Consider the following 22,458-nt stretch of genomic DNA (forward strand, 5'->3'; position numbering starts at 1 on the left):
CTCCCGGCGTGCAGACACGGGTGGCGGTCACGGGAATGTGTGCGTTGTGTGGGTGCACCTGTGTGTGCCTCACGTCGGTGAACCCGGCCTTCCTCCCGCGGCTTCCCCCACACCAGTGGCAGGTGGAGGGCTGAGAGCGCCGTGGTGTGAAGACCTGGGCTGTGTGCGTCCACATGTCCCAGCTCGACAGTGAGTTTCTTAGTTTAGAAACAAATTGCAAAGTGGGGCCTCTCTGGTGTGGAGGCTCCGAGACGAGCAAGTGCCGACTGCCAATGGCCAGGGCTCCCCCTGCTCTCTGGCGGCGAGGCCGTGTCACGGCGTGTGTGACACTGGCTCGCGCTCCACACACGTGACCGTGCGGTCCTGTCTCCTGGTCGTTCCTTCTGTACAGACGGAATCGGTCTGGTTTTGGGGCCCTGGAGTCACGGAGCAGCTCCTGTCCCCACACAGCTGTGTTACGTGACGGATCGCTATCAGGTCTGACTGAGGTCCCACAGCCAGAGGGACCTTGGGGTGCGCCAACAGCAGAAGCAGAAGCAGGGCATCCCGCACACCCTCGGTGCAGTGTGGCCCGTGGCTGCATGGACTTAGCAGAGGCCACCCAGCGTGTTGGGGAAACTGCAGCTGGACATCCTGCTGTCCGGCCCTTCCCCGGCCAGCGTCCCCCTGCTGCAGACCGTCCCCTGCGGTGCGGCCCGTGGCCATCGGCTTTTTATGCTGCGGCACTTAACAGGGAGCGCCGATGCGGATGCTGGCTTGTGGCATTTTCATCCAGAACGAATTTAAAATGTCGTGTCCGATGTTCTTTCCTCCGGAAGCCCTTCCCCAGTTCACCGTGACCCCTGCAGACAGGGCTGTAATCGAGGGTCAGACCGTCGACTTCCAGTGTGAGGCCAAGGGCTACCCACAGCCGGTCATCGCGTGGACAAAAGGAGGTGAGAGCTGGCCTGACACCGGCCGGGTGGGCTCCACACTCGGGAGGCGAGTCCGCCCAGGCCCAGCCCCTGGGCGCCAGAGTGGGGCCGGCCGCAGGCCTGGCCTGTGGCTGTGGCGCAGGACATGTGGAGAAACTGTCCTTCCCGAGGGTGCGGGCGGCCTTCTGCCTGCAGGTGGCCCGTGTCTTGGCTTTAGGTAGTGTCCTGATGAGATTTCCTGGCAGGTAGGATAGAACTTTCTGGAAACTGTCCCAGCCTATGTTTGGAGCTCGGTGCTTCTGGCCCTGTCTCGCCCTCTCCATCCAAGGTCAGCGGCTGATCACATTAATCCTTTGGGGGTGATGCCCCCCGTCCCCCATCCTGCTCCAGCTGGTGAGCCCCTGGCCAGGTGACTCGATGAAGACAGACGTCCCCCAGGGTGCTGGTGGCCTGGCTGGGAAGTGCGAGTGGAGAGAAGGGGAGGTGGCCTCGGGCTCTGTCCTGGAATCGACCTTGAGGTCTTGAGGAGGGGCCCTGCCTTAAGCCAGGGGCAGTACCTGCCTTCGTCCCCTAACAAGCGCAGGGCAGGCCGTGTGGGCAGCCGGCACTGGGACCCCCGTGTGCCCGGGCAGGAGAGGGCCCCGTGCTGGCTGCTTGCTGGGGTGTCCTGTGCTGTTGAGTAACTGCACCCCTCCCCTCCCCAGCGGCCCCTCCCCCAGCCCTTCCCAGCCCGTGGCCTCACCCCTGCATTTCTCATGTGCTCCTCCCGCTTCTGGGGAGTTTCTCAGAGCCGGGGGCTCTGTCTGCCCCTGACCCGGCCACACCCGGTTGTGTGGAATGTCGCCTGCCAGTGTGACTGGAGCAGAGACCAGTCTGTCCCACCATCCCGTTTGCCGTGAGCAGAGACCAGTCTGTCCGGCCGTCGTGTGCTCCAGGGAAGCTCTGCTCGACCCAGCCTTCCCAAGTCCCGCTCTGACCCCACACGTGGTGTCCGGGTCGCCGCGCGTGCCCGTGCCTTGCAGGGAGCCCGCTGTCGGTGGACCGGCGGCACCTCGTGCTCTCTTCGGGGACGCTCCGGATCTCGGCCGTTGCGCTGCACGACCAGGGTCAGTACGAGTGCCAGGCCGTCAACATCATCGGCTCTCAGAGGGCCGTGGCCCAGCTCACCGTGCAGCCGAGAGGTACGCGGTGCCGGCCTCCCCAGCCCTGGCAGATGGGCTGCTCTGTGCAGAGCCGCGGTCCCGGGAGACGGGCCCGCGGCAGCCTGCACAGCCCACTATGGCGGGAGCTGGTGGGGGCTCGCGTCTGTTCCCCCAGCACAGCTCCTCGCGGGGGGCGCGGCTGCCGGCACACGCTCTCGCCTCCGCTCTGGCCCCTGTGCTTGTGCAGATGATTTAGGAGGCTGAGGGAGGGCCGGATGCCAGACGCAAGTGCCCTGGGCCTACTCTGGCTGAGGACAAGGGGCCGGTGCTCCGAGGACGCTTTCTGGGTGACCGGTGGGTGTCCCGACTTCTGTATCTTGTCAGCTGGGTGTCCCTTGCCTTGCAGTCACGCCAGTCTTCGCCAGCATTCCGAGTGACATGACGGTGGAAGTGGGCGCCAGCGTGCAGCTGCCCTGCAGCTCCCAGGGCGAGCCCGAGCCCGCCATCACCTGGAACAAGGTACCACCGGCGGTCGGCCGGGCCCGGGTGTGGCGGCTGCCCCCAGCCCGCAGCTCCCCACGCAGAGGGAACCTCCCACCCTGGCCCGAGTTACCGGCTGCTGTGGGACCCTCAGGAGCCAAACCAGAGGGAAGCGGTCCCACATGCTCTTTCCGCGTTCTTCCCAGTGACGCAGCAGAGCAAACCCTGCCACTAGGGCTGTGGCCCCATCGGCAGCAGAGAAGGAGGTGCTGTTCCTCCACTTTTCAGGGTTGTGTTTGAGAAGCACAGTGCGGAATTGGATCCCAGCCTTTGGCTGTTATGAATGAGGACTTCAACGGGGCATATCCCGGGAGGACAGGGTGGCCACAGGCAGGGGACCCTCACAGGGAGGCTCGAGCTTTGGGGGACAGCCTGGCCCTCGCCTACCCGCCCCTGTTGCCCGCCAGCTGTCGCCGCTCTCTGCCGCGACCACACGTGGCCGCCCTGTCCCTTGGGCTTGTGCTTACCTTTCCTTGGCTGGGCCTGACGCCTGGCTTTTTCGGTGCGGCTCGGGTATCCTGTCTCCCAGAAGACCTTGCCCAGGGCCCTTCTCCGTCACTGGGCGCCCACACGCTGTGCTTTCCCCATGGTCGTGTGTGTCCCACGGTGGGTTTCTTTCCGGGCCCCCAAGCCCCGATCCTGTAGACTCCAAGGGACCCCATCCCTGCCTTAGTGTTTTCTGGATCTTTCACAAGAGCTTAAGAAAAGTTCCTCTCAGCAAATTGGACTAAATCTCTTTCTCTGCAGGTTTGGATAGAGCTGAGCATACCCTGTGCGCCTTGTCCCCCAGTGAGGACCCGACAGTGGACCTCCACCCGCAAGAAAAACCACTTCTGCCTCTCGTACTCATTCTTTGTATCTTTCTGTTCTGCTCCAGGACGGGGTTCAGGTAACGGAAAGCGGGAAGTTTCACATCAGCCCCGAAGGGTTCCTGACCATCCACGACGTCGGGACGGCGGACGCAGGCCGCTATGAGTGCGTGGCCCGGAACACCATTGGGCAGGCGTCAGTCAGCATGGTGCTCAGCGTGAGCGGTGAGTCCCATGGCGGCGCCACCGTCCCCGGCACGAGGCAGGAGGGCGCTGGGCCCGGCGCTTGCAGGCTCGCGGCCTGATGACCGGAGGGCCGCGCGGCCTGTTGGGGGCGGCCACGGTGCACACTGGCTGCCGCCCCTTCTCGCTGCTGCGGCCGCTGTGGTCACATGCCTGTGACCCGGCTGCCCCGGGTGGGACGTAGTGGCTAGCGTGGCCGCCGTCTGGACCACTGGGCTCCGACGTGGTAATTTACGTCCCCGTCTGCCGTTTGAGTGGCCGGTGCCCCGTCGCCCTGCCTCCTGTCGCTGTGGGTGCGGCCGCGCGTCTTCCCAGAATGGGGACAGCGCCTGCCCCGGCTCCTGACGGCCGCGCTGGGCCGGCCGCTGTTCGCCCCGGCTCCTGACGGCCGCGCTGGGCCGGCCGCTGTCCGCCCCGGCCGCTTCCGTCGTCTGGCTGTCCCTTCACTCGAGTCTGTGTCTCTGCCTTTCCCGGCACGGCTCACCTGCCTGCTGCCTCCATGGGCCTGTGAGTGCCCCGGGTGGGAACGGGGCCACTCGGTGTTTGTGCCTAGCACCCCATGCCCGAAGCCTGTAGGTGTTTACCAGATGTGAGCGGTAAAGAGGAACCGGGAGCCTGCTTTGTTTTTTTTGGGCGGGGGAGGGTGGATGTTCTTTTGCCATCACGCATGGTGTGTGAGATGGATGTAACGTTCAGTTGCTGAATTCTAAGATTTTTTTTTATTCTTTTAATGGCAAATTTTGATCCCTAAAAATAATGTCACTTTGATGTAAATTAGCTATATATGAGAGTAAAAATAATCTCTTATTCACGATCCCGCTTCCAAGAAATAATTGCTGTTAACATTTTGGTCAATTTCCTTTATTTTTTTTTTGAAGGTAGGTAAATATTTTCAAGTTATTTTTGTGATTGTTGTTTGGACAACGACAAATGCAGGTCACCTGTAATAACGTAACGTTAGAGTCATAAAATGGTTTAAAATTAGTCATTTGTTGACCACTTGGCATAAAAATATTAGGTTCCAAAAATGAGAACATTTGTCTCTGTTTGAGCCGCACTGAGGTGGGGGTTGTGCCGGGGGAAAGGCTGTCGGGCCGCGCTTCCGACGTCTGGAGCGACCGCCGACAGCGGTGACCGGGCCGATTTGCGGAGTGCGCAGGGGCAGCTGCACCAGGGCTGCAGGGCTGGCCCCCTCCGTGGGCGGGGCTGGGCGTCGGGCACCGTCAGGGGCCGAGCGGTGAGTCCGGCGGCGCCTTCCCGCTCAGGTTATTTTCAGCTGTGTCCTTCTGTGGAAAGGCTGACCAGGTTGAGGGAAGAAAGGACCCTTTCCGAGCTGCACGTCCTTGGTGACGTGGCACCGGCTGCGTCCGTGGACAGGTAGAAGGCGGATTGGGTTGGCGTTACTTTAGTTTAGCAAACTCTGGTATTCGGTGAGAAGAAATGAGAAGAAGGAAGTAGAAGGTGAGGAACAGGGCGCCCGGGGGCCCCGTGGGTTAAGCCTCTGCCTTCAGCTCAGGTCATGGTCCAGGATCGAGCCCAACTTCGGGGTCTGCCCCTCCTCCTGCCTCTGCCCCTCCTCCTGCGTGGGCTGTGTCTCCAGATAATAAATACAATCAGAAAAAAAAAAAAGGAAGAAAAAAGAACATCCAAAACCGCTTCAGAGGGTTGTCGGCTGAGCCGTGTGCGAGTGTGTGCACTTGCGTGTGCGGGTAATGGTTCCCCCACGGCTATGACGGGCCCGTCCGAGGAGACGGGAAAATGCAGGGAGCAGAGTGCTTGGGGGGGGCAGCTGGAGGGGCAGGCAGCCGTCGAGGGTCTGAAGAGCAGAATCCACCAGAAGCGGAGAGGCCGCCCTGGGTGGCCGTGCTTGGCTAGAACTTCCGAGTTTCATGCTGGGAGCACTTTTCCCGTGTTCTTCCGGGGTATCACATGATTTCAGACACCGAGGTCTGTAATTTCCGTCCTACTTGAAAACAGCTTCTCGTGTCATTTGAGCTTCCGTATGAGAGACCGAACCCTTGGGGGAGACCGTGCCCACACGATGCAGCGTCCAGACACCGCTGCGTGCGTCACATAGCGTGGCATTTTGTGGGTAACGCGCGATTTCGTGTTTTCCCAGTTCCTGATGTCAGTCGAAACGGGGACCCATTTGTGGCCACATCGATTGTGGAAGCGATTGCGACCGTGGACAGAGCCATCAACTCGACGCGCACACACCTGTTTGACAGGTACCGTGGGGTCGGAGACGGGCGTAGACCTCCGCGCCTTCAGCCTTGGGGGCAGAACAGAGCTGTGGCCTGTTTCATCCGAGGGAAAGCCTTTTAATTTAAAAATCATAACGTGGGCATTAAGTCTTGTGGGGTTCGGACAGCAGAAAGACGCATCCTTTCTGAGTAGAAGCGGAACTAGGATTCGTAGGTGAGACGCTTTAGGAAACCGCTTGTTCCGTCGGCTCGTGAACGCACGATCGGCAGGAGCAGAGTCTCAGGCCGCGGCGGTTTGTTCACGGCGGTGATCTGGAGCGAGCGAGATGGCACGTTCGTCTTCCCTTTTTGACTTAACGATCTGTTTTTAGTGTCTTTCTTTCTGTGTGTGTTTGCTGCCTTCCGCTTGGGATGAGTCAGGTACGCGACATTACGTCTCTACAAAAGTAGCTACAGACATATTTGGTGGCAATAATTACATTTTTGGACGGGAGTCGTTTTGTCCTCAAAGCTGGTTCTGTTCTTCCCTGTCTGCTCCCGCACCCTGCCAGCCGTCCTCGCTCTCCCAACGACCTGCTGGCCTTGTTCCGGTACCCGAGGGACCCCTACACCGTGGGGCAGGCACGCGCCGGAGAGATATTCGAGCGGACCCTGCAGCTGATTCAGGAGCACGTGCGGCACGGCCTGATGGTCGACCTGAACGGAACAAGTCAGTCCCCCCTCCCTCCCCCGCGAGAGCAGGGCCTCACCACGCTGGGGCCTCCCTGGGCGCCGTCCCGCCTCCCCGTGTCGTGAGTGAGCACACGGTTGCACAGGTTCGGGCCACGCTGGGTCCCATAGCAGCCGCCTCACGTGCCCTGCGAAGCCGCGTCCAGCTGACCTCGTGCACTGCCCTGACTGGGGCTGGACCCGTGGGGCCTCTGCGACCTGGCAGGGTGGCCACTAGTCCGAGAGGCTGTGCGCCCGGGACGCAGGGTGGCGGGCTGTTGGGAAGGAGGTTTGTGGGGTCCGGGTGACTGAGAGGTGGTGGGGGAGTTGTGTGGATGGTGGGAGCCCGACACCCGCCCGCAGCCTGTGCCGCGCCGAGCCCCCGGGAGCAGCACTCGCACAGGCACCAGAGGCCGGTGTCTGCTGTGTGGAAGCGGTCCCTCAGGGCGAGTGTTTGTCTAAAGCTCTCCGGCAGCGCGTGTGTGCCGTGCCCCCCGGGGGTCACACTCCGCAGTCTCCACGGGCTTTTTCGACTCGACTTCAGGGAGCCCGTCTTGCTCGTCAGGATGGAAATGTCTTTCAAGAACCGAGCGGTCTTGCGTGCGAGTGTGTGGCGTGAGGATGTGGAAACAGGCCCATCTCTGCTGCTTGGAGGGAGGGAGGTCCCCGCGCCTGTCCCCATCCTGCCCTGGCTCGGGGCTGGGCTTCCTGGTGTTTGTGTGTAGACACGTAGACCCTGGTGCCTCCTCCTCTTCCTGACGGCTCCGGCCTCCGTCGGGGCCGGCCTCCGTCGGGGCCGTCATAGACGATTCCACTCCACAGACGGGCCAGCCTGGCCTCACAGGCGCTCCCTGGGGAGAAATGCGAGGGCCACCCCCTCTCTCCACTTGCCTTTGTTGGGCTCTTTCCACCCTCCAGGCCGGGGGTGGGGACGGGTACGTGGGGCATGTGGCCTTTTCCCCGTGGCGCCTCCCTGTGCTCCCAGCTCGGCCGCGTGTGGAGGGCCCGTGGGGTTCTGTGGTGCTCCTTTCTGTGCCGTGGCCTCCCTCCTGTGGCTGGCTCACGTGGTGACTGCAGCTGCTGTGGCTTCGGCAGGCGGCCGTGGACCTCGTGCGGCCACTTACGGTGGTGGAGCGCGTCTGTAGCCCCTCCTCGTGCAGGACGGTGCGCTCACCCACGCCGCTCTGCACAGAGAACCGCGGGGCCCTAGACAGACCAGAGAAACTGAACCGACACGGAGCCCTGGCAGAGGCGCCCGGCTCTGGGCCGCCGCAGTTCGGTGTTCGCGGGAGAGCAGGTCCTGGCGAGGCTGCAGCACGTGTAGGTGCTGGCCAGTCTCGGATGTTGGCTCAACAGGCTCTGGAGGCCAGAGGATGGTCCTGTCGTGGTCTGTGTGACGAGGGAGCCACGGAGCTTCTTGTAGAGAAGTGACCTGGTCACCGGATCAGGTCGTCGGTGGCCCTGCCACAAAAGGGGGCGTTACAGGAAACCAGGACGTGCGTGCTGGGAGGGACCAGCAGGGCTGGAGGTGGCCGGCGTCCCTGGAGTGGCCCGGGGGGATCTGGGGCGGCAGGTGCCTGTGGAGTGGCCCAGGGCTCCAGGCTCGCGGGTGTCCGTGGAGTGGCCCAGCGGGGCGGAACGTGTTGGCACTTTGGAGGCCAGTGAGTGGAGTGAATTCCAGGTGCCTTGGGGGCAGGTGACACATTCTCGTGTGGCTGACTGAGTTTCTGCCTGAGGGGCTGGCAGGCCAGAGGTGACACTTAGTGACATGGGGAGGCTGGTGGGGGACGGGGTTAGGGGCTCGGGAGCGACTGTCTCACCTCTAGGAGCTGCAGGCGCACAGGAGGCCTCGGTCTCCAGGGACACCTGGGTCCTGGTTCCACAACCCCCCGTGTCCTACTCAGCCTGGAAGAAAACCGCCTCCTGCACACGGTCCTCCTGGCGTTTCTCTGTCATGAAATAGGCTTCTCGCCGGTTCCCCTATGCTCAGGGGCACGCTTGCTCTCACATTTCTGCATTTTCACTGGTCAGACTCGCCTGCATTCAGGGATGGGTTTCATCTCTAAAGCAGAGCATGGTGGACAAGTGTGGTCGGAAGCGGTCGGGCGGTCGGCAGGACTCCTGGTGAACGGCCCGGGACGTGGAACTGCCCGCCGGGTTTGCAGGAAGGCGTGGTGTGGGCACTTCTCATCAGGGACACTTCAGGGGGCTTGGCTCTCGGAGCCCGGCAGGCACGTCCAGGCTCACAGGGCGGCCTGTTACGTCCAGCCTGGGCTGGTGCCCCCGGCCACGTGCAGAGAGGAGCAGCACAGGGAGAAGGCTTCCCACGGGGCGTGTGCGTGAGCCCCGGGCCCTGGGGTTCTGGGACTTCCTGAGCTCGCTGGGCGTGGAGCCGTCTGCCTTCCCCTGTGTCCAGGAGGTGCCTGAGGGCGGGGTTTTCGGCTCTTCGGGAACGGGTCTTCTCGCGCACCCCGCCAGCACCCATTTCTGGTGGTGCCCTCTCCCACCTCCAGCTCGGTGCGGGGGTGGTGCGGGGGTTGTGCAGACGCTGCCCTCGCAAGCTGGGACAGGCTCTGTTCCCTTACAGAGGCCGTCTGGATCGGCTGCGAGCGGGTACTTGGGCTGTGTGCCCTGCGGGTCAGCCTGTGGTGCGTGTGTGCACACGTGTACCCCCGAGGGAGCCGGGGCTCTCGGGCAGCCCCCAGAGCCAGCCCGGACGCAGCTGTTCCTGCCGGGACCCCTGGCTCCGCTGAAGGACCCGGTTGTCCCCTGCCCGCCACGCACGGGACCCTCCCCCGGCTCTGCAGCCCGACAGGCAGGGTTGGGGAGGGCTGCGGGGCCTGGGTCGCGGTCCTGGGTGCCGTCCGCCGTCCAGGGAGTAAGCGGACCCCTCCCCCGCAGGTTACCACTACAACGACCTCGTGTCTCCCCAGTATCTGAGCCTCATCGCCAACCTGTCGGGCTGCACGGCGCACCGGCGGGTGAACAACTGCTCGGACATGTGCTTCCACCAGAAGTACCGCACGCACGACGGCACGTGCAACAACCTCCAGCGGCCCATGTGGGGCGCCTCGCTGACGGCCTTCGAGCGCTTGCTGAAGGCCGTGTACGAGAACGGCTTCAACACACCCCGGGGCATCGACCCCGGCCGCCTGTACCACGGGCACGCGCTGCCCATGCCCCGGCTGGTGTCCACGTCCCTCATCGGCACGGACACCATCACACCCGACCCGCAGTACACCCACATGCTCATGCAGTGGGGCCAGTTCCTGGACCACGACCTGGACTCCACGGTGGTGGCCCTGAGCCAGGCCCGCTTCTCGGACGGCCAGCACTGCAGCTCTGTCTGCAGCAACGACCCCCCTTGCTTCCCGGTGGCCGTGCCGCCCGACGACCCGCGGGCGCGCAGTGGGGCGCGCTGCATGTTTTTCGTGCGCTCCAGCCCCGTGTGCGGCAGTGGCATGACGTCCCTGCTCATGAACTCCGTGTACCCGCGGGAGCAGATCAACCAGCTCACGTCCTACATCGACGCCTCCAACGTGTACGGGAGCTCGGAGCACGAGGCGCGCGCCGTCCGGGACCTGGCCAGCCAGCGGGGGCTGCTGCGGCAGGGGGTGGTGCAGCGCTCGGGGAAGCCGCTGCTGCCCTTCGCCGCCGGGCCGCCCACGGAGTGCATGCGGGACGAGAACGAGAGCCCCATCCCCTGCTTCCTGGCCGGGGACCACCGCGCCAACGAGCAGCTGGGCCTCACCAGCCTGCACACGCTCTGGTTCCGCGAGCACAACCGCGTGGCCACGGAGCTGCTGGCCCTGAACCCGCACTGGGACGGCGACACCATCTACCACGAGGCGAGGAAGGTCGTGGGCGCCCAGATGCAGCACATCACCTACCGGCACTGGCTGCCCAAGGTGCTGGGCGAGGTGGGCATGAAGGCGCTGGGCGAGTACCGCGGCTACGACCCGGGCGTCAACGCCGGCATCGTCAACGCCTTCGCCACGGCCGCCTTCCGGTTCGGCCACACACTCATCAACCCCGTGCTCTACCGGCTGGACGAGAACTTCGAGCCCATCGCGCAGGGCCACGTCCCCCTGCACAAAGCCTTCTTCTCTCCCTTCCGCATCGTGAACGAGGGCGGCATCGACCCGCTGCTGCGCGGCCTGTTCGGGGCGGCCGGCAAGATGCGCGTGCCCTCCCAGCTGCTCAACACGGAGCTCACCGAGCGGCTCTTCTCCATGGCGCACACGGTGGCCCTGGACCTGGCCGCCATCAACATCCAGCGTGGCCGGGACCACGGCATCCCACCGTACCACGAGTACCGCGTCTACTGCAACCTGTCGTCCGCGCACACCTTCGAGGACCTGAAAAACGAGATCACAAGCCCTGAGATCCGGGAGAAGCTGAGACGGTGGGTTGAGGGACGCCGGGGCGGCGCGCGTGTGTGAAGGTCCGGCGTGCCGCAGGAGGGGGTCCCAGCGTGCGTGGTCATTGTTCTTTGTGTTTGGGTGTGTGTGTGCAGCCGCGTGTCAGAGGGGGGCCGGGCGGGGGAGCGGGGCGGGGCCGACTCTGGTGGCCTTGCGAGTGCAGGAGGCTGTGGCCATCGCCCTGTGGGTGTCCCATGTGTCTGTCCAATGGGCCCTGATGGCAGAGGGGAAGGAGCTGCGGGGAACCCGAGGGCCCAACTGGGGTATGTTGGGCTTTGGGGGGGCTTCTGCGCTCCCATCAGGCGGAGGGCCCCAGAACTCACCCTGCACAAGGCGGCCTCCAGCGATCGTGGGGGCTTCCATGGGGGGCTGCCGTGGTGGGACCGCGAGGGCGTGCTGGCCCCTGGGGACCACTGGAGCAGGGAGGTTAGGGGCATTCGTGCAGGAGGATCTGGGCTGCCGTCTAACAGGAACCTCTCCGCGGCCTCCCCGGCAGGACAGCCCCTTCGACTTGCAGTTCTCTGCATGCTCAGCCCTGACCTTTCTCTGAGGTCACCGCTGCCCTTCGGGTGGTGACTTTCGTCACGTTCGTCGTCTCCGTTTCCTTAATGGAGACCGCGGCTTGTTAGAGTCTCACACGCTCCCTCGTCGTCCGGGGACTTGTGAAATCGGCCCTCGGGTCCCTGGGTGTGTCCGTGTGTCTGTGGCCGAGGGCAGGGAAGGCTCCCCGCGAGGGCTCCCTCGCATGTGTCCCGGACTCTGCTGTTGGCCGCGCGTGATCTCGTGCTCTCACGCCCTTGGCGCTGGAGGGAGGATGCTCTCTGGTAGCTCCCGCGTGCCTCCGGCAGAAGACGGCTTCCTGTGCGTGATGTAAGTTGTGGCCGCGTGTCCCGGCGCGGATGCAGACAGCACCGGCCGCGGGCGTGTGACCTGCCCTCCACGGGTGCAGGACGGTCTGGGTCTCCGTGCCGCGTGACGAGCGTTTACGGGGACGGTCTGTCGTTCGTGTGCTTGTCCGGACGGACACAGACACCCCCCGTGCGTCCCCCCTTCGCAGACTCCCTTCCGCGGCCCAGAGATGCTCCTGCTGCGGCGCAGCGTGCATGGTGGGCGAGGGACGCACCCGTGTGTGCTGGGGACCCAGAGACCGTGTGTGCCGGGGACCCAGAGACCGTGTGTGAGACCGTGTGTGCCGGGGACCCAGAGACAGACCCTCCTTGTTCACCGGACACCCAGAGTCGCTCGTTCACTTTGCTGTCTGTCGGCTGCAGTTGTGGGGGAGGGGCCTGCGGTCGGAGGCCCGGAGGGGGGGCCGGACACTTCAGGGGCAGAAGGGCCTGTGGGACCTTCCTTAGGGTCGGGGGAGGGGAGGGAGCAGGCCCTGGTCAGAGTGGGGCGCTGCCCTGCTGCTGTGTCCCCCGTCCCTTCTTGAAGCAGGGGCCGTGCCCGTGTCAGCAGTGGGGTCGTGGGAGGGGTGCTGGCGGAGCTGGGGCTCCGGGGGCTTAGGCAAGCTTCCGGGTGGCTCCCTGAGGACGACACCGCATGGCTCCCGTCTCCTTGAGCAGTGGGTGTGGAGACCACTCAGCCTCCCTTCCAGAAGGACCAGTGCTGCCGCAGCGGCCTCCCTCTGTCCCTGCGGGCCGTGGGGCCCCTCAGCTGGGCAGTGCGCTCCGGGCTCAGAGTCCCCATTGAGGGCAAGCTGACATGTGCGTCTGGGGAGCTGCTGGGGTGTCCCCGATGGGGTGCGGGCTGCTCGGCTCGCACGGGCCTCCCTACGGAGCTGCAGGAGCTGGACGAGCATCCTCGTCCTGGGGCATCGAACCCCACACGTCTCAGGCGTGTGGTCGAGTTCTGCTTCGTCACTAGCTTGCGGCACGAGGATCTTCCACAAATAGTCGAATCGCAGCATTACGGCGATTCCTTCAGGGGCTGCCTTAGCTTCCTGGAGCCCATTCCTTTGTGTTTGTGGAAGGAAACCGGAAGGACCTACCTTACACGGTCCGGTGTGGTTATTTCTGAACAGAAAAGGTGTGAATTTAGTTTTTCCTCTATTAAGTTGGTTTTTCTATAGTTATAATAAATTGCGCATGTGTTTTGTGTGTGTGTGTGTGTAAACAGTACAGAAAGCTTCTGAAGTATGACATATAGATGCTTAAGTCACCGCGAATTTCTTGGCTGACAAAAGGTGTGAAAGGTGCTGAGTGATCTGGAACAGCGAGGCCTTTTTCCTCTGTTCTGCTGCCGCGTTCTCGGGCACGTTCAAGGTTTCACTTGTTTGTTCTGCAGGTTGTACGGGTCCCCGCTCAACATCGACTTGTTCCCTGCCCTCATGGTGGAAGACTTGGTCCCAGGCAGCCGGCTGGGGCCCACCCTCATGTGCCTGCTGAGCACGCAGTTCAAGCGCTTGAGAGACGGGGACAGGTAAACGCAGGTGCCTCGGGACCGGTGAGGCAGGTGCCAAAGGGAAGAGCCTCTGCTCTTAATGCACCTTTCTGGGGACTCGGGGAGGCAAGGAGCCGTTGCCGGAGCTCGGTGTGCGGGTGACTAGTGGGGGAGCGCCGCCAGCCTCACTGTGATCGCTCCCTGTGCGGACTTCTTCCACCGCGCCCGAGAATTACACAGCCTCGTCACGGCTGCTTTCGTGACCTTCCGCTTAAGACATTTCTGTTCTAGGAATAGAGAATTCACAGGGTTCAATGCTGTGGGAGTTTGGAGGAATCTGAACTTCTGGCAGGACCGCCAAGTTTCAGGTTTCATGGGTGTCGTTAGTGGAGCTTCACGTAGGGGAGGACACCGTCCCCCGTCCCAGGGAGCCCGTCGGCGCTGTGAGCCAGGCCGTGCATTCTAACCGTGGCCCATGCTGCCTTCTGAGCCGCCGACACACTGCCTGTTTTTGTCCAGATTTTTTGTTCTGTTTCTGAGTCAGAAAGCTGAGTCGAGTCCGAGTCCCTCCGTGAACCGTACCCGGTGGATGCCGGCGGGGTCTAGACGGTCCACAGAGCTGATGGGGAAATGTTTTCATTCACCTCCTGTGTGTGCTTTGTCTCCTTCTGGGGAAGCACAGGTTATGGTATGAAAACCCGGGGGTGTTCTCGCCGGCGCAGCTGACCCAGATCAAGCAGACGTCCCTGGCCAGGATCCTGTGTGACAACGCCGACAACATCACCCGCGTGCAGAGGGACGTGTTCCGTGTGGCGGAGTTCCCCCACGGCTACGGCAGCTGTGACGAGATCCCCAGGGTGGACTTGCGTGTGTGGCAGGACTGCTGTGAAGGTGCGTGTCCTGGGGCCTGCCGTGTGGCGGGGTGTGCGTCCCGGGGCCTGCCGCGTGTACTGGGGAACGTCGATGCCGCAGCTCCGTGGTGGCCGCTCGGGGACGCAGCAGAGCCCGGCTGGGATCGTGAGGAGACGCTCCTGACCCGGTGTGGTTTCTGTGAGAGCTCAGGACCGAGGGCCATGGGTAGGAGGCAGGAATAAGCACGGTCCGTCCGGCTTCTGCTTCTTCCTTCACACCGAGCTGCGTCTCCCGGGAGGACTTGCGTGTTGGACGAGTATCATGGGCCCCTGTGGACGGCTCCAGACTCAGATGTCCGGAAGCGCAGCTCGCACCCGACTGTGGGCACCGCGCGTTCCGAAAGCCGTGACAACACGCATTGCTGGAGTGTCGTGGAAGGCCTGGAGGGGCGGCTGTCCACGTGCAGGCCTGGGACGCGTGCGGTGGGGCCGCTGGGGCCATCCTCGCTCCGTGGCTCCCCTGCATCCGCAGATCCCGCTGTCGCTCACCTGGATGCTCGTTTCCCGACCTGAATGTGATTTGGGCTTTACTCAAACCGCAGTCAGACCCGGCAGGATGAAGCGAGGGGCGTCCGGAGCTGGCCGTGAGACCCTGCTTCTTGGCGGCCAGAGGCCGGGGACCCGCAGCGGCCCCCTGCGGCAGAGATGGCTCCTCCCGCCTCCACGCTCGGCCTCAAGCGGCCTCTGCCCCACCTCCTCTTCCCGGGGGAAGCAGCTCTGGCCGTGGCTCTCTGTTGGCCGTCATGTCCGTGAGCGCGGGACTCTGGGTTGGTAGGTCAGCGCTGTCCTCTGCCTACGTCTGTGCGTGGTGGCCGTGCCGATCGGGCGCGGCGTCTGTCCGCCTGGCCATGCTCTGTGTGAATGTGGTACGTGTGTGCGTGTGGGTGCGCGGCACATTGTGCTACAGGATGGTTCGTGTGACCACTGGAGCGGAGTCGACTGCACGCCCCACATCCTGAAACTTTTACAGTCTCCCTGATACATCTAAGGGAAACTGGTTTTGGGGTGTTTTCTCACTTTCTTAGAATTATCCTTGCTGGTTTGCACAGCTCTGCTCGCATTTCCGAGGGCGGGGTATAGAGTTTGGTCCTTGTGCCTGCAGAGACCTGCTCTTCGCAAGCCCCCGGGAAAGGCCGGTTCTTTTCGAGATACAGAACTTCACGTCCCGATGGTGCCACCAGGCCCCCTGGCTGCTTAGACAGGGGGCAGAGCCGGGTTTTCTGTTGTTTTTGCTCAGAAAAGCCAGAGACCCTGGAGAGACGGAGACTCAGAGCCGGGTGGCGTCATCGGGGCCGCGCTCCCGTCCGTGCCGCGGCGGGGGCTGTTCTGACTTCCCGCCGCTGGACGCGTTTCCTCCAGGTCCTGAGCCGCCAGGTTCAAGGATGCTTTGGAGGCTCTGTGTTCCGTCCTAGGTCAAGAGCCACGTCTCAGACACGGCAGAAAGGTCTGATAGGACCAGGTGTCGGTCGCTGTTTACTTCCCGTTCCATTTCCAAAACTCCCGGAGAGCAGCCCGAGCTCCCCGCGGGTCCCGGAGTGCATGCGGAGCTCCGGGCGTGAGGCTCGCGCGCGGGAGAGCCCAGAGAAGCGGCGCCCGGGTGGGTGGGCGGTTTCTCCTTGTTGTACCAAAGTTAGAAATCGCCCTTTGTGGGGTTGGGTGGGGCACGTGCGCACACACACAGTTTTAAAATAATTGCATTTATTTTAAAATAGTACAAAGAATCCTTGTACTTCATCAGACTCACAGTTGTTAAAGTTTCGTCCAGTGTTACTGTTCCCTCTCACCCCGGGATACTGCCGTCTGCGTGTGAGCACACGTGTGTGGTACGCGTGCATCTGTGTGTCTGCGCGGACATGCACTGTGTGTGAAGGAACATGCCACTTGTTTCCTAAACCGGCCGAGGAAGTCGCAGGAGGCGTGCGGCTCCCCTGAGTGACTTGGGGGGGTTGGGACCGGGGGAGGGTGGACGCGCACTGAGCGCTTCCCGTGGGGGTCTCGTGCCGAGCCCCGTGGCCCCCCACTTGCCGCAGCAGGGGGGCGCGTGGCCTGCGAGCCGGGAGCCCTGCTTGGGGGCGAGCGCTCCAGAGGCCCGGGGCCTCCTGGGTCCGGTGCATTCACACCGTGAACCTGCCTCAGGTCCAGGTCCGAGTGGGAAGCGCGTGTTTGGGCGCTGAATCAAATCGCAGAACGCTCGGCCATCTTGTCTCTGGGCCTTTGCCTCCGGCGGTGGTCGTGGGCCCGCTAGGCCGGGGCAGGGGACAGCAGCCTGTCCTCTGTGTGCTTTCTCTCCGGGGGTTTCCACCGCCTCTCTGCACGCATCAGCGCCTGGGAAGGGCCATGTGTAGCCTCTGCCACCTTCCTGGCCAGGCCTGTCTGGGGGGATGGGGCGCGGCGTGAACCTGGGTGTTTGTGGCATGGGGTGGTCGTGGGCAGGCGGGAGGGCCCTGGAGGAGGGACGAGGGGCACGGGCGTGCGTACGGTGCCCTGAGAGCACAGTGCCTGGGCCGCGGGGGGCCGCGCTGCCGTGGTGGAAGCCGGCGCGGGGTTGACAGGACAGGGGTGTGGGGCGTCCATGCAGGAGGCGGCCGTCCGGGCTGTTGGTGGGGAGCCCAGGTGAGGCTGGGGGGCTGCTGGGCCAGGAGGATGCGGTGCCGAGGCCACGACTTGCCCGTGGAGGGAGGAAGCCTGCCACGAGGCTGCGGCTTGTGTCATCGACGTGCCGCGAAGGCCAGTGACGTTGCTCAGGATGTGCCCGGCATCTCCTGACCCAGGGCCGACCGCTCACAGCCCGCACACTCGTTTCAGACTGCAGGACCAGGGGACAGTTCAACGCCTTCTCACACCACTTCCGAGGCCGGCGATCGCTGGGGTTCAGCTACCAGGAGGACGAGCCCATTGGGGAAGCGGGCCCCGGGGGGACACCGAGGTATGGCCGTCCCTGAGGCAGGTCCCAGGCTCTGGGCGGGGGCGCCTGCGGCCACGTGTGACCCGCTGAGGTCTGTTGGCGTCTCCTCCTCCCTCGTGCAGCATCGGGAAACACAGAAAGCACCCAGGAAACGCCACAGCCCCCTCCCACGAGCACCCACAGATGCCAGGGACGAACGACTTCAAGGACTTCGTTCAGGAAATGCAGAAGACCATCGCAGACCTCAGAGAGCAGGTAACTGTCCCTGCCCGTCCAGTCCCGCACCGCAGACAGCGTTCTTGCTCCCGAGGCCCTCCTGTGTGACGTCGGCTCCAGCTCCCCGACCGGGAGCCTCCTGTCTGGGCGGCTCTTCTCTTGTGGCCTGTCCCCGGCCCGGCCACATGGGGCTGCGCTCCGGTTCCCCCGTGGCCGGTGAGCGCTCACTGTGGGCTGTCCACAGGCACCACTGTGACAGCTGCGGGGTCCCTGGAGCCGCCGTAGAGATCATAGGCCAGGAGGGGCTGAGGGTTAGGGCCACGGAGAATTCAGACCTCGGTCCTGTTCCAGAGCCACTTCTCCCGGAGTGTTGCTCTAACCCTTGTCCCCAGGGCGGGGCCAGCAGGCATTCTGTGGTCTGGTCCCCCAGATGTGGGGGGCAGCGGCACTGAGGGTCTCCCCACTGGGCTCTTCTCCAAGGAGGAGCTCTGGTCTCGACAGACGGCCTGCAGGGATGTGAGGGCAGAGAGACAGGAGGCCGGGTGGGGAGGAACGTGGGCACCAGGCAGAGGGTGGGGCTTGTGGCTCCAGGAGAGAAGCCCCTCGACCCTCACCTACAGCCAGAGAGACGGCCAGGCTGTGGGGCACAAGGCCTCCTGGGGACTCCGCCCTGGACAGGTGGGTGCTGTGGGTCCTAGAGACGGTCACTCCAGGCCGGCTGGCTGGACGGTGACCACGAGGTGTGCACAGCTGAGTGCCGTGCAGCGAGGAGGGGTCATTCTGCGGATGGGTCAGTGGGAGCAGAGGCGGGAAGGGGGACGGGCGGCCCCGAGGTCAGCCAGCTGTCTGCCCCTCCGGCCCCTCCTTCCGAATCTGCGGGACCCGCGCTCCACGCCCACCGGTCCCGCGCTCTGCGCCCGCGGGCCCCGCCCCTGTGCCCACCGCTTCCCCCGCCACACACCTGTGACCCCCTCCGTGGCTTCTCCCAGCTGCGGGACGGAATAACGCCGGTGTGATCCTCTCCGCTGTGTACCCTGCACGCCAGGGCAGGGCCGCTCGCTGGGCAGGGCCGCCGGGTGTTGAGAGATGCGGACAGAAACTCTGCCCTGACTCCTGGCGGGGGTGGGGACGGCATTCGCAGGCGACTCTGACTCTGCAGGGCTAGGCCTGGTTCCCGCAGATGTGCTCCATCCTGGTCTCCTGGGGGATGCTGGCAAGGTCTGTCCCGCAGCTTCCGTCTTGAACTCCTGTCCGCAGCCGCCAAGGACAGCCCCCCACTGCCCCAGCCGCCCTGCTGGCCCATGGCTGCTGCCCACGCGGCCTCGGGGGTCCTCCGTCCTTCACGACTTGGAAGACGGCTCTGAGGTCGGGGGATGCCAAGATCTGTGCTAATGAGGGCCGGAGTGCAGGAGGCGGCCCGCTTCAGAGCCCCAGCTGGGACCCGCCCGCACCCAGGCCAGGGCAGACGGCGCTCGGGCCCCGGGCCGCAGGGCGAGGTGGCCTGGACCAGGGAGGCCGTGTGGTCGCGCAGCCTGGAGGCTGCGCGGTGATCCGCCGCTGCCACACGGGGTAGATGGAGAGCGTTACCTGCCAGGAGCACGCGGGGTTTCTGCGTGTTGAATCCCATCTCCGCGCCCCGACCTTGATCAGAGAGACCTCCCTGGCAGGTGCTCCCTGCAGTGGTCGTGCCTGGTTGTGTCCATTCTCTGTGCGGGTCGCGAGCTTTGGTGCCTTCAGCGGAAACCCCGCTCTGGGACCGGTAGATGAGGTGGGAGTCTTGCGGGCTGCCGGGCCCTCCCGGCACAGCGAGAAGCACGTCCAGCCGCGCAGACGCTGTCCGCGTTGGCAGCCGCAGCAGGGGTACAGGAGGGTCACCCTGGGATGCCTGTGGCTCAGGATGGTGACCGGTCGGGGCTGTCCATGTCTGGGAGTCTCTGTGCAGGATGTTCCCGCATGGTCCCGTGGAGCCTCTCCCATCCCCTCTGTGATTCTGTTCTTTTCCCGGAGCTGCCGTACGCGGCAGCCCCTGCCCTTGATGCCCGACGTGGCAGGGCTCGCCCAGGGCTGTCCCGGAGGTCTCGGGACCAAAGCGTCCTCGCTGGGCAGGAGGCGCCGGCGTCGCAGAGCTCAGACCTCCCCCCCCCCCCCCAGCAAGCGGGACACGTGTTTGTTTTGCTGCAGATTAAGAGGCTGGAGTTGCGGCTCAGCTCCACGGACTGCGCAGATGCGGACGGGGGGCCTCACGCCAATGGCGCCAAATGGAGGCGGGACGCGTGCTCCATCTGCGAGTGCCAGGTGCGTCTGGGGCTCTGCTGTGGGCAGCGGGGGCACAGGCTGCGCTCTGCGGTGGGGGACCTGCACACCCCCGGCCCAGGCTGCCTCAGGGTGTTTGCACCAGTGAGGCGGGTGGCCTCGGTCAGGTGGTTCTCGGTCCCCAGAGAAAGGGGATGGAGATGCCGTGGTGGCCACGTCGGCCATGGTGACCGGGCCCCAGCTTCAGGGAAGCGCGGGTGTTTGGTGACGCGGGGACCGGAAGGGGTGTCCGTTGTGGGTATCCCTTCCTTGCCCCCTGGTGGACATCCCAGATGTGAATCTGGGGGCTGCACTGAGCCCGCATGGGGTCCTGAGCTCTCCGGGGCAGGTGGGCAGTGGGGGTGGGGCGGGAACCTTGGGAGGGAGTGCAGGGGTCCGCGGGGGCGTCGGCCGCAGTACAGACTGCACCCAGGAGCCCCGACTGGTCACGGGGGCGGCGGGCAGGGGGCGAGGCACAGGCCACGTGCCCCAGGAAGTGACAGGTCCTGGTGCCTCTCTCTCCCAGGACGGGCAGGTCACCTGTTTCGTGGAGGCTTGCCCACCTGCCGACTGTCCAGCGCCCGTGAGAGCCAGTGGGGCCTGCTGTCCGGTCTGCCCGAGAGACGGCACGGGGAGGAAGCCTTAGCTCGGCGAGGCCTTCGGGGCCCTCCACGTGTCCTCGAGACCGACGGCCGGCACAGGGCGTGCGGACGGGAGGGACCCCCTCCGTCTCGGCGGAGCGCAGGAGCTCAGAGCAGAGCATTCACAGAGGAGAAACCACGGACACATGTCCTGACTTCACGTTAGATTCTCAGGTCTTTATTTAATGTTTTTGATGAAATATTGGTGCTACTATTAAATTGCACAGTTAAGTCATTTAGGCTCCTCACTTCACTTCCCTGGATACCACCGTTTCTTCTCGACCAAAAGTGAGTCCCGCTTGGTTCTACGCCTGGAGCTTGCAGACGAGCCCCCGCCCCCACCCCCGCCACCAGCCCGGCCGCCAGGGCAGGTCATTGAGCCGCCAGAAGGACGAACACTGCTCTGGGAATACCGGCGCGTGGCCGACGGACAGACTCGCAGGAGAGCTGGGGTGACGGTCTGGGCGGTGGGTGCCAGCATGTGGTCCTGGAATAGACGGCCCCGCTTGCCTGCGGCGTCCGGCGCTCGCCCGTGGGAGTGAGATGAAGCCACGAGCAGAAAGGCAGAAAGAGGCTGGTTTCCACTGGCACTCATGTGACGCTGCCGGCGAGGGCCAGATGTGAACCCCGTTCCTGCCAAAGGCCGGCCCGCGGCACACGCTGGGCTCTGGTCCAGCCGAGCGCTGCGGACTTCTCGGCGCGGAAGATTCTACGTTCAGGTCGTGTGAGCGCCTTAAAGAAACAACACCGACCCCTTTACCTCATTTGTATTTTTGAGACGCACAGCGTTGTGTGAGATTCTGCACACGTTCCAGGTGTCGGCGACGGCAGAAAAACCACTTCCCACTCCACAAAAGTTGTCTTAGAATTCCGAGAGAAGCAACCATCATACCTCATGGTGTCTCTCTGCACAGTTTACCAGCAGCCTCCTCCTCGTTCTAGACACGAGGTGATGCCTGTCCTGAGCAGCGTGCACAGACGCGGGCCCCCCCCGCGATCCCCGAGGACGCAGGTGGTCCCAGGATGTGGTAGCCAGTTCGGGATGGGGCACCGTGGGCTGGCCGTCACCCCGGAGGCCTGGAGGCAGGTCTTCGGGAGTCGGGCACATGGTGGGCGGGTTCCGAGCCTGGTCTGGCCCGGCGCGGGCGTCCTTCCGGGAGCAGGAGATCCCGGGCACTGACCGGGCTGCCACGACCTCGGGGTGAGGCGACTGCTCCCGTCATAAGTGTCCCCAGTGGCTTTAAACACAGCCGACCTGACTCCCGGGCTTCGGGACGCCAGGTCGCAAATACCAGCTTGTGTCTCGCGGGGCGTGGGGCGTCTTTGGGGATATCAAGTCACCTTTGAGCCGTGTTGGCCGGCGGGAGAGCGGGTAACCGTGCGCCCAGCGTGGTGGTTGGGAAAGCTGCTCTGGCGTTGGGACGGGGCCGCGCCCATACCCGGGAGTCTGCCATCCCCCGGCGGCCACATGCCCTCGCCACAGACGCGCGCATGTGGTTCAGGATGTGCGGTAGGACCAGGCTCTTGGCGGGGCGGGTGGGGGCGGTCTGCAGCTCACAGTGAGGGTGTGTGACTGCGGCGGGAGCGGCGGCCCCTGGTTTCATAGCACACGGGGTGTCTGAGCGGCGGGCAGGGCCCCGAGGGACCCTCTGCGGCCACTGCGGGGGGATCACAGCCTTGCGAAGCGAATGTACATATTTATTTACTTTCCGACTGTAGCCGACAGCCGGGTGCCTTCTGTGTTCGTTGTAATCAGTTCATTACCAAAGAGACGTTTGCACTATGTACCGATGCTGTCAGTTCAAATAAACGGGCCACGTTTTCAAATGGGGTCTGGCGTTCTTCTTCCCGTCAAGCCTGCGTTGGGGCGACCGCTTGCTGGCCCCGAGTGGCCGACAGCAGGGGGGGAAGGGGGCAGCTCCTGGAGAAAGCCAGACTGTTCCTGGCACTGTGTCATGGGCACATGTGAGGCAGGAGAAGCAAGGAGAATGGACAAGAGGGTTAGCGTGGGCTCGGACCTGCCGCAGCCTGGAGGGTTAGCGTGGGCTCGGACCTGCCGCAGCCTGGGTGCTCTCACGGGGCCGCGGGGCTGGGTCCGGATGGGGGGCTGGGGTCTCAGCTGCCCCTGCC

General features: G+C 64.2%; 1 protein-coding gene across 2 annotated transcripts in view; it reads left to right on the top strand.

The window, feature by feature from the left end:
• Nucleotides 1-22,155, top strand: part of PXDN (peroxidasin) — a 69,553-nt gene extending 47,398 nt beyond the window's left edge. For both annotated transcript variants that reach the window (XM_059132793.1, XM_059132794.1), the window contains 13 exons: nucleotides 819-935; nucleotides 1,937-2,095; nucleotides 2,463-2,575; nucleotides 3,474-3,630; nucleotides 5,768-5,876; nucleotides 6,404-6,561; nucleotides 9,462-10,965; nucleotides 13,268-13,402; nucleotides 14,046-14,254; nucleotides 17,080-17,200; nucleotides 17,302-17,434; nucleotides 19,577-19,690; nucleotides 20,214-22,155. In XM_059132793.1, coding sequence (XP_058988776.1) covers nucleotides 819-935; nucleotides 1,937-2,095; nucleotides 2,463-2,575; nucleotides 3,474-3,630; nucleotides 5,768-5,876; nucleotides 6,404-6,561; nucleotides 9,462-10,965; nucleotides 13,268-13,402; nucleotides 14,046-14,254; nucleotides 17,080-17,200; nucleotides 17,302-17,434; nucleotides 19,577-19,690; nucleotides 20,214-20,333 — 3,149 coding nt within the window. In that variant the 3' untranslated portion in view covers nucleotides 20,334-22,155. The remainder of the gene's footprint in view (nucleotides 1-818; nucleotides 936-1,936; nucleotides 2,096-2,462; nucleotides 2,576-3,473; nucleotides 3,631-5,767; nucleotides 5,877-6,403; nucleotides 6,562-9,461; nucleotides 10,966-13,267; nucleotides 13,403-14,045; nucleotides 14,255-17,079; nucleotides 17,201-17,301; nucleotides 17,435-19,576; nucleotides 19,691-20,213) is intronic.
• The last annotated feature ends 303 nt before the right edge of the window (nucleotides 22,156-22,458 follow it).

The sequence above is a fragment of the Mustela lutreola genome, chromosome 9, assembly GCF_030435805.1.
Source record: "Mustela lutreola isolate mMusLut2 chromosome 9, mMusLut2.pri, whole genome shotgun sequence".
Lineage (NCBI taxonomy): Eukaryota > Metazoa > Chordata > Mammalia > Carnivora > Mustelidae > Mustela > Mustela lutreola.